This window comes from Mus caroli, chromosome 5 (genome assembly GCF_900094665.2).
Source record: "Mus caroli chromosome 5, CAROLI_EIJ_v1.1, whole genome shotgun sequence".
In the NCBI taxonomy this organism is placed as follows: domain Eukaryota; kingdom Metazoa; phylum Chordata; class Mammalia; order Rodentia; family Muridae; genus Mus; species Mus caroli.
Genome location: NC_034574.1, coordinates 82647675 through 82660799, shown reverse-complemented (window position 1 = coordinate 82660799; position 13125 = coordinate 82647675). Strand labels below are relative to the sequence as shown.

At 40.1% G+C, this 13125-nt stretch overlaps 1 protein-coding gene across 1 annotated transcript in view; it reads left to right on the top strand.

Moving 5' to 3' along the window:
- Positions 1-12496, top strand: part of Gc (GC vitamin D binding protein) — a 36619-nt gene extending 24123 nt beyond the window's left edge. Inside the window, exons 8-12 of the mRNA XM_029477791.1 lie at positions 1-94; positions 567-664; positions 3328-3460; positions 7933-7991; positions 12327-12496. The exon at positions 1-94 is cut by the window's left edge and continues 64 nt beyond it. Coding sequence (XP_029333651.1) covers positions 1-94; positions 567-664; positions 3328-3460; positions 7933-7968 — 361 coding nt within the window. The 3' untranslated portion in view covers positions 7969-7991; positions 12327-12496. The remainder of the gene's footprint in view (positions 95-566; positions 665-3327; positions 3461-7932; positions 7992-12326) is intronic.
- Positions 12497-13125: the final 629 nt, after the last annotated feature.

The window sequence follows — 13125 nt, the reverse complement described above, 5'->3', positions numbered from 1 at the left end:
AGAAGTGTTCCTCAGCAAAGTTCTGGAGCCAACCCTGAAAACCCTTAGGGAGTGCTGTGACACTCAGGATTCTGTTGCCTGTTTCAGCACTCAGGTACACCTGGCTAAGTTTCTATATCAATAACATAGGCTAAATTGGCAGAATGAAGTTTATGGATCAAACCTGCTCCACTGCCTACTTATATATGTCCTGCAAACTAACAAGGAAAGCATGGTTTGTGGTATTTGTGAACTTACTAAAGGAAAAAAAAATGTCAAAAGAAGATTGACGTTTCATGATGTGGAAATTAAGTACAATTCAAATTCCCATGACCATGAGTCATATTCGAACACTACCATGCACTTTGTCTGTTGTATGTGACTGCTACTGTGCAGAGCAGGATATAGTAATAGAGGTCATATATGACCTACAAAGGCTAAAATATTTACTAACTGGCTTCATTCAAAAAAGAAAAAAATGTGTTTGTTGATACCTTGCACAGGGACGTAGAATTCTGACCTAACAGTGTCATGTAACAGTATTTCCACACAAGGAATGTTGATGTGTAATTTTTTTTTTTTTTTAGAGTCCCCTGCTGAAGAGTCAACTAAGTTCTTTCATCGAAAAAGGTCAAGAAATGTGTGCAGATTATTCTGAGAACACATTTACTGAGTACAAGAAAAAGTAAGTGGCTGGTTTTATGATTTATCCTCCAAATGTGTCTGTTTTACTTGTCTAGCTCTGTGGCTGAAAAGTACAAGTGAAAATTCAGGATATACAGAATGAAAGATAAAGAAGGGTTCCATTTTTTTTTAAGCTTTAAAAGCTTAAGTCTTTAATCAATAACTCTTTTCTGGGGAACAGTGTAGTGATAATCTCTATGCTCTCTGTGTAAGTATGTACCTGTTAATAAAAAAAGCTATAGCCAATGAGCTGAGGCAGGATTAGAAAGTGGGACATCCTGTAGGAAGAAGAAAGGGATTCTGGGATAGAGAGGCAGGAAGATTGGTCCTGGAATTCTTGTAAGAAGATGGACATGAAACTGAAAGAGAGGTAACTTGCCATGGAGCAGAATTTGGAATAGAATAACAGGATGACTAAATTAGGAACTAGTCAAGAGTAATCCAAGGCAGGCATTTATTCATATATAAGAAATCCCAGAGTTGTTAGTGATGGGGAGATCTCTAAGGTCTGCCCTGTGCAGGACAGCAGACTGCGTGGATTTCTTCAACCTTTCCCCAAGACTCCAAATACATTGTTTCAACAACAACAACAACAACAGAAATCTCAGAGTCATTATTCTGGGGTAGAAAACCCAGTGTTACAGTACAGGGTGTGTCATGAACATTTGGGCGAGCATCCAACTAGAACAGAGTCACAGCATGTGCTATGCTCTCCGGTCGAGTCAGCTGGACAAGCCGAAAGGCTTAAAAGTCACTCATGAGGCAAAAGAGTTTCAAGGAAGCTCTCTCCTCCTGGAGTCTAGCGTTCTCTACCCATACATTAATTTTTCATTCTCGAGTTCCATTTCCATGTTAGTCTAGTGTATGGATCCATGTGTTCCCTTTCAGTATTTTCCTATTATAAGTGCTTTTTAAAATTGAATTCTGACATGGCTAAATCCTTCTGCCAGTGTTCCAACAGTCCTATAATGTCCTTGAGCAAGATCATGGGCTTAGAATTCAGTAAGATTGTAAAAGCTAAGTCACTCCCTTACACAGGAATTTACCATAACTAAGGAAGAAGGAAGTTTCAGACCAAAGGAGAAACCAGAATAGATACTTAGAACTATAGCAGAGTTACACCCATACACACGTATTTACAATGGCCTAAGGGGAAGGTGGACTATACAAGAGACTAAAATAGGAACTATGGCAAGGGCGCGAAGCCCTTGACCCTGGTTTCTAAGATTAGTGAATCTTAGGTGGAGCCCTTGTTGATCCCAGCTGTTATCAATAAATTCTATCCCAGGTGGTTCCCGTTAGACCTTTTGTGTTTGCATTCCTCTGTTTTATGTAAGATTCTGGTTACCTCAATTGTACCGTGGGAATATGTCACTTCCTTATTGTCCTCTGCATAAAAAGTCTGATGCTCGATTCGAAAATTACACTCAGATTCCACACGACCTCTCCTGTGTGTGTCTGTTTGTCATTCATCCACGCTTTGCCCACCCGCGTCGAGAGACCCGTTCCATGCAGACACAGGGACCCAGAGGGTCTGCGGCAAGCATGTAAATTATAAGTGATCTGTGGAGACTTGATTCAAAACGGCAACATGAGCACATAGTTGGTCAGTATTCAAACCCCTGGAGTTACCTGCTGATTGTTCTCTGACAAGACTCAAGCTTTCATGGTGGTCTGATGCCAACCCTCAGTAGCATGTGTTCCTTGCTAAGTAGAAATAAAAACACTAATTATCAATAACATGGTAGAGCAGTTATTTTTCTCAATTAAAGAGGTAGCATTTCACTGTAAGTAGAAATTAACAATAAAATAATTGGCCATCAAAATGAAAGACATGGTGTTGGGTTCTTGGGAGAAGAAAAAAAGTCTCAAAAAAAGATGCTGTTTTTCCATTTTGTTCAATAAATTTCCGTTTTTCAACCAGTTGGGATATAGGAGTCAAGTAAACACACATTTGCACAAAAAGAACTTCTTAAGAACCGCAGAATAGGATGTCTCCTCAGTGACCCCCATGAAATCTTCCTTAGTATGTGAAAGTCTTATGCTTGGAAGTGGTTTCCCTCCTAAGCCCTTATGGCTACTGGTCTGGGAGCATGTTTCTTGAAGAAAGCATAAACAAAACTAAAGGGACCACTATGAAGGTGAAGTGGAACCAAGATCATAAACAGCTCAAGCTGGAAAAACAGCAAAAGGTGTCATCCTATCACCATCTTCAAAGTGAACTAGTGAGACACCTGGGAACCAGGGCCAAAGGATTCCACACCCTGTTCGGTGTATCCATACAGTGAGTTCCAAGTTCAGCAAACTGAGGCCCCCCCCCAAAAAAGAGCACAAAATTGAAGTCAAGTCCAGTGAAGAACACATTTTAAAGGGAGCTTGAAATTTAATGTTCAAGAAAGGTGAAAAGCCAGGGAAGACAGATAAGCACACCACTTAGGTGGAAATGATGCGCTAATAAAAGGAGAACAGCTGGCTTTCAAATTCAGTGTCAATTTCTGTTTGCTTACATGACTTTGAATGGGGCATAGATTTCAATTCTAACCCCAACACGGCTCACTCAAACTCCATTCCACAAATAGGATTTCCTAAAATGGCTGTAATTTTGCTTAAACAATGTTCCTACAATAATAATAGTTTAACCTTACAGATAATTATTTTTTTTAGATTGGCAGAACGGCTAAGGATAAAAACACCCAACACCTCTCCGGCAGAGCTGAAAGACATGGTGGAGAAACACTCGGACTTTGCCTCTAAGTGCTGCTCTATAAACTCGCCTCCTCTCTACTGCAGCTCACAGGTAGGAAAGCTCAGGGCAAGAGTAGCCCAGAATTTTAGTGCTTCGTCTCTATTCTGAATGTCCCCGAAGTGTCTAATGTGACAGGCTTTCCTGAGTGGTGGTGGCCTTGCTGGTTGTCCCAGCAAAGAAAGAGAAACAAGTTTCCAGGTTGTCCTCTCTGAGAAGCAAAGGGAGGTGTCTGTAAAACATAGTAAGTGCTGCAAGCTTTAAGAAATGAAGTTTGTCTTTGTCTTTGTTGGGTGAGTGTGGGTCCTTTGGTTTCTGTATGTACTCTGGGGCCCAGCCAAGTGGGGTGGGTGTGGGGTTCTTGGTTGAGAACTGTTCTGCAGGTCAGGGGGAGTCACAAAGGGTTAGATGTGCTAGAAGGAGTCACCAGGAAGAACATGGAAGACTTTGGGTCAGCATCAAGAGGTTCAATTCCAAGGGGGATGGTTAAGGGCTGGGGACGTCCCCATGCTCAGGAGTATTTGGCCAACACAAAGAGACCCAGGTTTTCTTGTGTGCTTCTGTTTTTTTTTTTTTTGGGTTTTTNGAGACAGGGTTTNTCTGTGTAGCCCTGGCTGTCCTGGCACTCACTTTGTAGACCAGGCTGGCCTCGAACTNANAAANCCGCCTGCCTCTGACTCCCGAGTGCTGGGACTAAAGGCGTGCGCCACCACGCCCGGCGTGCTTCTAGTTTTGTTTTGGTATTTTTTTTCTCTTGTTTATTCTTTTTAGTTTATTTTAATTTTGTTTTTCTTTTTTTTTTTTTTTGAGAGAGAGAGAAAAGAGGGAGGGAACAAGAGAGGGAGCAAGGGAGGGAACAGGGGAAAGATGGAGAGAGGGAGGGATGGAGAGAGAGAGGGAGAGAGGGAGAGAGAGAGAGAGAGAGAGAGAGAGAGAGAAAATAGCATCATACCATGAACCATGAAATGAAATTGGCTGTGTAGAGACACAGGGAGAGTGTGAGAGAGTTGGAGGTAGGGTAACAACATAATCAAATATATGAAAAAATAAATATTTTAGAAAGAGAGAGAAGGTTTGTGACTTCAGGGAACATGGGGAGCACAGGAGATAAGAATAACATGCAAATGTCAGAGGCCACCTAGCATGGTGCACATCACACTTGAGGTGAATTTATGTCAAGTGTGTGTGTGTGTGTGTGTGTGTGTGTAGATAGCACATACATACATACATACATGCATACATACATACATACTGAAAGGTAGATAGATAAATAGAAACACATAGAGAGATGGAATCACCAATATCTTGTATTTTGACAATAAAAGGCTACATTTAATTTGTTTTAGTATAATAATAAAATGGCCACATAAGTGCTTACTCACCATAAGAATTATTTTATAAAGAGGTTTAATGTTAAAATGACAATCATTGCTAAATATGAACACTAGTGTTTCTTTTAAACACTATTAATTGGCTCTCATTCTTCCTTTGTCCTGCATTCCTCTATCTTTCCTTGAAACACATCTATCACCACAGCTTCTGCAACATCACTTTTGAACTTTGTCAAGAGATGACCTTGTCCCTAGAGTTTCCCTGTCCACTGCTACTAAGGTATCTTGGTTGTCTTCTATAGGCTGAGGTAGGAAGCTATACTGTGTTCTCTCTCTCTCTCTCTCTCTCTCTCTCTCTCTCTCTCTCTCTCTCTTGTCTCTCTCTCTCTCTCTCTCTCTCTCTCTCTATGTCTCTCTATGTCTCTCTCTCATGTCTCTCTCTCATGTCTCTCTCTCTCTATGTCTCTCTATGTCTCTCTCTCTCTCTCTCTCTCCACTGAGATGTGTCACCTCACTGATGTTAGACTTGAGCTGCACTGGCTTCCAAGATATTGAGGGATTATATTCGTATCTCAGTCATCAAATCAGTACCTGCCTTGTGTGTCAGTCATTGTCAAAACACAGGAATTCCATTTGTTTAATTTCTCATTGTACCTACTATTCTTCAATAGCCATTTACCTGCTCTAGAAGAAACTAAAAGAGCAATACTGCATTTCTCTTTGATCTTAACTGAAGAGTTGGTGGTTCTGAGACTTTTGCTGTTGTCCACTTTATTTCTGGACCTTGGGGAGAATAATTCAGAAAAACACAACTGCCTCATGGAGTCAGAAATCTGCTGCTATTGATAGAGATGGTCACCAAAATCTAGCAAACAGAAACAACTGCCAATGGCCAAATGGGAGCTGGGCTGACAGATTTCAGTGATGTTTGCTCTCCACCTGCTCTCTCAGTGCATGCTCTACATGGAATACCCACTTCATGTTAATATGTTTCTCCACAAAGATTTTACCATATGTTAAACAGAGTATCAAATGCTCTCTATGAAAAATATTTATAGAATAATCTAAAGCAACTTATTACCTTAAAATACATATTATAAATGGACTAAAGGAAGCAGATTACACACAGTTCTGGAAACTGTGAGTTTGTTTGCTGTTTTGTGTTGTTTTAAATTAGATTCCTGCTTCTTTTCTTCAGGCCATTGTCAGAGGTTCCAGTTCTAATTTAGCTAGTCATAACAAAAGCCAAGTGTTGGTACCAAAAAAGCATTACTGACTAAAACTCCAAACTTACTAAAATATTAATAACAAAGACCACCAACAGATTGGTAGTACTCACTCTAAATTCCAGCAACCTCCCTTCCTTGAATAAGACCCCATTTCCTTTTAGCTGAATCTGTCCAACTTAAATAAAAGTTGTTTTCCCTTACATCAGAACTAATAAATATGATAATTTGGGCACTTATTTAGAATTCTCTTTCTCCCCTTTCCTACTATTTTCTTGGCTGAACAGTGTGTCCTCCAATTCCCCAGGCCTTCTTGGAATTACTCAATTCTTGTGTCAGGACTGTTGGTGTGCCTCTGCGGGTAGTGGTGTGGTGTCACCTGAAGCCAGACCTTACCACTGCCAAGCCAGGCACACCATCGGTCCTTCCTGCTAAACCTGACAAACAGCTTTCTGTCTCCTCAGTCTGCTCTGTGAAATATGTGCTACCCACAACTATCATGCCCTCTTTGAAATGATGTATTGTGTTTTCGTGTGTGCATCTGTGTGACCTGGTGTCCATGGGGATAGATGTGCATTTTGATTAGGCTAGGCTGGATGGTTAACAAATTCCAGGGGTTCTCCCATCCGCACCGCCCCAGTGCTGGGATTTCAAGTGTGCCCCCACACCCAGCTTTGTATGTAGATTCTGGGAACCAAACCCAAGTCCCTGTGCTTATGAGACAAGCACTTTCTTCCCTGGGCTGTCTGCCCAGCCCCTTAATATACTTTCTCAGCACCCGTGTTGGCGTTTTCTACTGTTACTCTATGATCTTCCTTTCTTGTTCTGTTACATATTTTCATCATCCTCTACTTACTCCTTAATTTCCATTTTGCACCGTTTGTCTTTGATGATCAAATCTGTGACACAACACTTTCCTGAGTGTTCTCCTCTATATGAGTGACATTAATATCTAAATATCCACCTTTAGCCAACACCTTGCCCCTCTGCAGCAAGCTCTGTACACAACTGTTTGCAGTGATCTCTTCTCATCACATGATTGCTTATACCGCAATAAACTAATACACAGCATGACCAGAATCCCTTCACCTAAAACCTTCTGTGTTTCCTACACTCATGATTTATATCAGCATTGTTTATCCATGCTTCCAAATGAAAACTTAGTAATACTTAATTTCTCTTCTTCTAATCATTTCAAATCAAAGCCCACACCTGCCAACTCTGCCTTCCAAATATTTGTCAGTACCCATCCTATACTTTTCAACACTCACATTTCTAGTTTGCTGTAGTCTGTCCCTGGATTGCATCTTCCCAACGCATGTCCCAACTCCAGTCTGACTCAATTGTCTCGCATTGAATCTCAGCCTTACACTGAGGTTACAATGACCTTGAAAAATCACAAGATGGTTAATACATTCCTCCAGCGGCTCTTTGCTGTTTCCATATCAAACCCTGATCTTATTTTCTTTGATTTTTTTTTTTCAATCAAGGGTATTGATCCCTGATTTCCTCACTAAGCTGACCTCCCATGACTGTCTCTGTGGCTCCTTTCATACTTTCCTGGACCACTTTCAATCTTTCAAACCTTGAACTTGCTCTCTCACCCACCCCATTGTACGCAGCCGACTAACCCAACTCCTGTTTCTTTCACCAGCCTTTAAGGCTCAGCATAGAATAAACTCCTCTAGGACTCCAGGAGCACAAAGCAAGCACTTCTGCTATCTGTTCTGTGCATTTGCTAATTAGCATTTATTAGATTCTATATTTCTCATCAGACCACAAACTATGGGAGGGGCAGCACAAAGCTAAACAAATATGAAGCAGAGCTAATGAAAATTGTAATGAAAAATTGCATTTGGGCAAGAATCTTATTCTCTGACAAGGTTCAAAAGGCAGTAGACCTTCTGCATGATCCAATAGCCTCTGAGTAAAATGTTTAATAAACTGCAAAATATTGTTTCGTCAACAGATTGATGCAGAAATGATAGACACCCTGCAGTCCTGATCAGGGCACGTGCACTAGCTTGGGTAAGTACAGTTAAAACACATCACCAAAGAGTCACATATTTTTATCACATATTTTGAAAATCATAGAAAAGGATGTAAATTTTACCCCACTTACTTATCCTATTTATTATCCATTTCAATTCATTTTCAGTTGACCATATTAAGCCTCGAGGGAACCTTCTGTGCTTACAGAGTACACAGATTTTTGACATGTTTCAGATTCTCATTCTCGGGTCCCCAGCCTAGTATATCATCCATTATAATGGCATTAGATAGGATAATGATACCATAAGTGTCATGGGAGGTATCCTGGTGCACAAAAACTGTTTAAAGATGGGGCCATCAAGCATGAAAATCCACAGCAGAGTTCTTCAGTTCCAGAACTGTGTGCTTCCTTCGGATGTTACGCTTCTGATCACTTAAAGGTGACCAATGAGGGGACTAGAGAGATGGCTCAGCAGTTGAGAGCACTGACTACTCTTCCAAAGGTCCTGAGTTCAATTCCCAACAACCACATGATGGCTCACAACTATCTATAATGTGACCTGATCCCCCCCTTCTAGAACACTTAAAAAATAAACAAAAAAATTTTTTAAGTGACCAGTGAAGATATTTAGTCTCCAAACCTTTAGCTGGATATAACCTGAGCTTTAAATAGAAAGTGATCTCAACTCTATACATTTCAACAATTTTTTGCTTGCTTGTTTGTTTGTCTGTTTGTTGGTTTTCTAGACAGGGTATCTCTTTGTAGCCCTGACAGTACTAGAACTCACTCCCAAGACCAGGCTGGCCGCAGAATCAGAGATCTGTCTACCTCTGCCTCCCAACTGCTTGGAATTAAAGGTGTGTGCCCCTACACCTGGCAAAAAGATGTTTTTATTGTTTTAAATTCAATTGTTTTGACTAAAACCTACTACAGCTAAGTTTTTAAAGTGCTGTAAACAATGATTTCAATTAGTGTTAGTCGGACTTTCATGAAGTGGGTAAACCAAACAAAATACAAAACAAAACAAAACAAAAACCTCAATTCTAGAACCATCTAATTTAAATTAAAATCCCCAGTCATGCTTTGCCAGCTTGAACCTATTGTTCTATAATACCTGCAGCTCATGTTTTCTTCTTTATAAGTAAAAATTTCAGTTTCTACTTCAGTGTTAGTGTCTATTAAAACATTATAAGGTAAATATCATCAGGGACCCAGACTAAGAACTCTATTTTTTTTTAAACTAGCATCTACCTTCCCAAGTACAAAACTACGTCATAAAACAAAGGAAATTCTCTGTCTTCAGAAGGCTAAAACTCAAAATATGAATTATTCATGGTGTGTATGTTAAAGAGTAAAAGTAGTATCTGGACCATTGCTGATATATTATCTATGCCCCCAGTTAAGTGAATTCAGTTTGTCTCCATCACATCTTCCTGTACAGAAGAATCTCCATAAACTAGAAATCCATCTCCATTATGGCTGCTTCGCAAGCCACCCTTAGAGGCACATGAAGCTTTCATTAAGGATTGGAACCTTTATGATCATTTCAGCCTGAATTTCTTCTCATCAAGCTGTGTGGTGGTGGTGGTGGTGGTGGTGGTGGTGTGTGTGTGTGTGTGTGTGTGTGTGTGTGTGTGTGTGTGTTGGGTGGTGGTCCCCTGTAGCTCAGAGTATATTTTCTCAATTTTTAGGAAGATAATTTTAATTTCTCAGAGGACACTTTGAAACAGGAGAAACTATCTATTTCAGAAAGAAAGTAGGGTAGATGAGATGGCTCAGCAGGTAAATTTGCTTGCTGCCAAATCTGACAACACCGGTTCGAGTCCCAGGACCAGCATGGTAGACTCCCACAAGTTGCTCTTTGACCTTCACACAAATACATAATGGCCCATGAACTCCCCATATACACTAAATAAATAATATTTTGAAAAGAAAGAAAAGTAAGCAACAGTAAACTAATATATGTCAAGATATTTTCTTGTAACCTAACAACTTTCAGAAATATGTTAATGCGAAGTAAATCAAGAAATAAACTCATTTAACATTGTACAACATTAACGGAGAGTCTAAAAGACTGATTTTTCTGGTTGATAGTAATTATCTTAATCTTCTGTAGATTTTTTGGTATGTCATTTCTCCTCAGCATTTTTCTTTAACCTTTAAATAATCGTTTAATTTCTGCACCATCCAATTCTTTAACCTTTGAAGCACATTTTGATCACCCAAATAGAAACTAAAAAATCATTTACTCATCTTCCTGAGTTTCTACAAAATGCACGGAATGTTTTGAATCTGGAATGGAGAGCTACTAACAGAAAATTGCGTGGCTCTGACAAAGAATTACACCCTACTCAACAAGGCTTTAAGGTGGAGGTATCGTGTCAGAATACAATGCTACAGCCCAAGCCTTTCTATCAAATTTCAAAGAATAACGAATTCACCATGATCCTTGAGCTCCAGGAAAGATTCTGCGGCACTATTCAGTAACTCTGGAGATATTTAACTAACCAGAAATGTCCGAGATGACTGAGCCCTGCCTTAGCCACCCTGTACCCACTATGGTACTCAGTGATACCAGATAAAATGTTGAGTACTTCCCCCTAAACAGACCAGTGTTTTCATCATATCTTAAGTTGAAAGATATTTGTTTTTTCTCTGCACATTTTGACACCCAACACTGTTAAGGTCAAATTGGCTGGTCATGTCATCCTTTCTCAGTGAAAGGCCAGTAGTCTCTCCCTAGAGACTTGAATACAAGCTCCACTCTTTGGTCTCTAGGTATTCTCATCCCTAGGTGCACCTCTTATTTATCTCTTATACAGTCAGCAGACACATTCTAATCCATACTTTAAAGTGTTATCGTAACCAGAGCTGTCATCTTGACTTTTATCTTCTTAGGTGAGGCTTCAAGTCCCCAAACTGATGTTCTAGTGGAGAGGGAGGAGGGTTTTCAATCTTAACAAGCCAGGCTTTTTTTTTTTTTCTGGAAGAAATTAAATTAGTGTTCCCTGTGATGCCCAGATAAAATAGTTTCTCTACCCTATAAGTAAAAATTATTTTAGATACTAGAATCACACCTTGTACCATGTGATTTTTTTTTATATACAAAAACCAAGCCAAACAAAACAAAACAAAAAACCCAAACAATCCAACATCAACAACAAGAAGAAAACAAAAAACAAACAAACAAACAGACAAAACCCCAAACTGTCTCATCACACCAAATGGTTCTTACTAAGGTTAAAAAAAAAAGACACTGAAGTACTACTATCTCAGTTCCATGACCAGAGACATTAGTGTTCAGCTTTCCATAACTGTAACAAAATACCCAATACTTATTAACAGAGAAGGTTCCTTTCATCTCACTATTTGAGGTATTCTGTCCCATAAGCTTCATGTAGGCCTGCTGCTTTTAGGCCTCTGCACAAGTGTCAGGTGGCAGCAGTGGGGAATGTGTGGTATAGCAAATTGACACCTCATTGTCAGGAATCAAAGGGAGAAAAGGTAAGAGGAAGTGCCTAGTACATGCATGCATCTGATACTGCTCTTTCAGGATACTGATCAGCAGTTACCTAAGGACCTCCAACTGTACTTCTCCCCTCCAAGGCCAATCTCTACCCAATAACCCACTCCAGGACCTGTCTTAGTCAGGGTTACTATTGCTGTGATGAAACACCATGACCAAAAGCAAGTTGGGGAAGAAAGGGTTTATCCAGTTTACACTTCCACATAGTAGACCACATTGATGGAATCCAGGGCAGAAATCAAATGGAACAGGAACCTATAGTCAGGAGCTGATGCAGAGATCATGGAAGAGTGCTGCTTCCTGGCTTGCTCCTCATGGCTTGCTCAACCTGCTTTATTATAGAATCCAGGCCCCCAGCCCAGGGGTCACCTCGTCCACATGGGACTAGTGATTCCCACCAATCACTAATTAAGAAAATGGCCCCCAGGCTTGTCTACATTTTATCTTATGAAGGCATCTTTTTTTTTATTGAGATTCCCTCCTCTCAGAAGACTTTAGCTTGTGGCAAGTTGGCATAAAACTATCCAGCATAGGACCACATGAGCTCTGTGGGAAGGTCAAAACCCAAACTACACCAGGGGCTATTATCTGCTTTTTCTCTGACAGTAATTATTCCCATAGAGTAGACAGTCGCACAGACTTCACTGGGTCATGAACTATGCATTTTGGCATAGCATTTTTTTTGCTTTGAGTATTGGGAACTTCTTACCCAAATGTGATACACTGAATATATGGGTCATACTAGACAGTTTTATCTTTACCATAAACATAAGAAATAATATATTTTTGCCTTGCATGCATCTGATGTTCCTCTTATGCACCATTTATTCCCATTTTCTCACAGATCTTGAACTGGACCACTCTGGAAAATTGCCACTGGTAACAAAATCAAGCCAACACCACAGAGATGGCCTTCCAAGAAGATCACCAAGATAATTCCATTTTTCCTAGCTACAATGTTTTTGAAGAATTTTAAAAAAAAATAAATAAATTGAAATATGGTGCAAACTCGAATTATGATGCAGAATGATGCTGATCTTCAGAACGGTTGTTGTTTCATCTCACACAGTACTAGTAGTGAGCTAGTCAGCCACACAAGTCAGGCTTCCCACTAGACTTCTGCTGTTTCTCTCAAAGTCTCCCAATCCTAGCAACAACTCTCAATCCCCAGCGGGCTCAGCTCTGCTCCTGGACTGTTTTTCAGACTTCATAGGTACCACTGAGGAAAAGTTAGCCTGCTTGCTAACAAAGAGTCTGGAATCTTTCATTTCTTAAAAGCAAAATACCTCCTGGGAGTACCCCCTCACATCCAGCTGTGAGCTACAGCAAGCAGTTAACTCTGTATCTATCTGCCTTGCAAATGAAAAGGCTCCTCAACATGAGTGGAGAAGGGAGGCTTGGGATTTTTGTTTGGTTTGGGTTTGTACTTTTGCTAATGACTCCTGAGAACAACTTAGCAAGCAGTTTCTGGAATACCACAAATTTTCAACTGAGCTTCATTTATTATGTACCTAAAATACGCATGAATTTCTATGAGTTCTTTATTCCAAGAAAATGGGCATGCCCTGATTCTATATTCTTCCTGGAATACAGGTATCTATTTTTGGAATAAATATATCTGTGAAGCTACTAAAGGCCAGGAA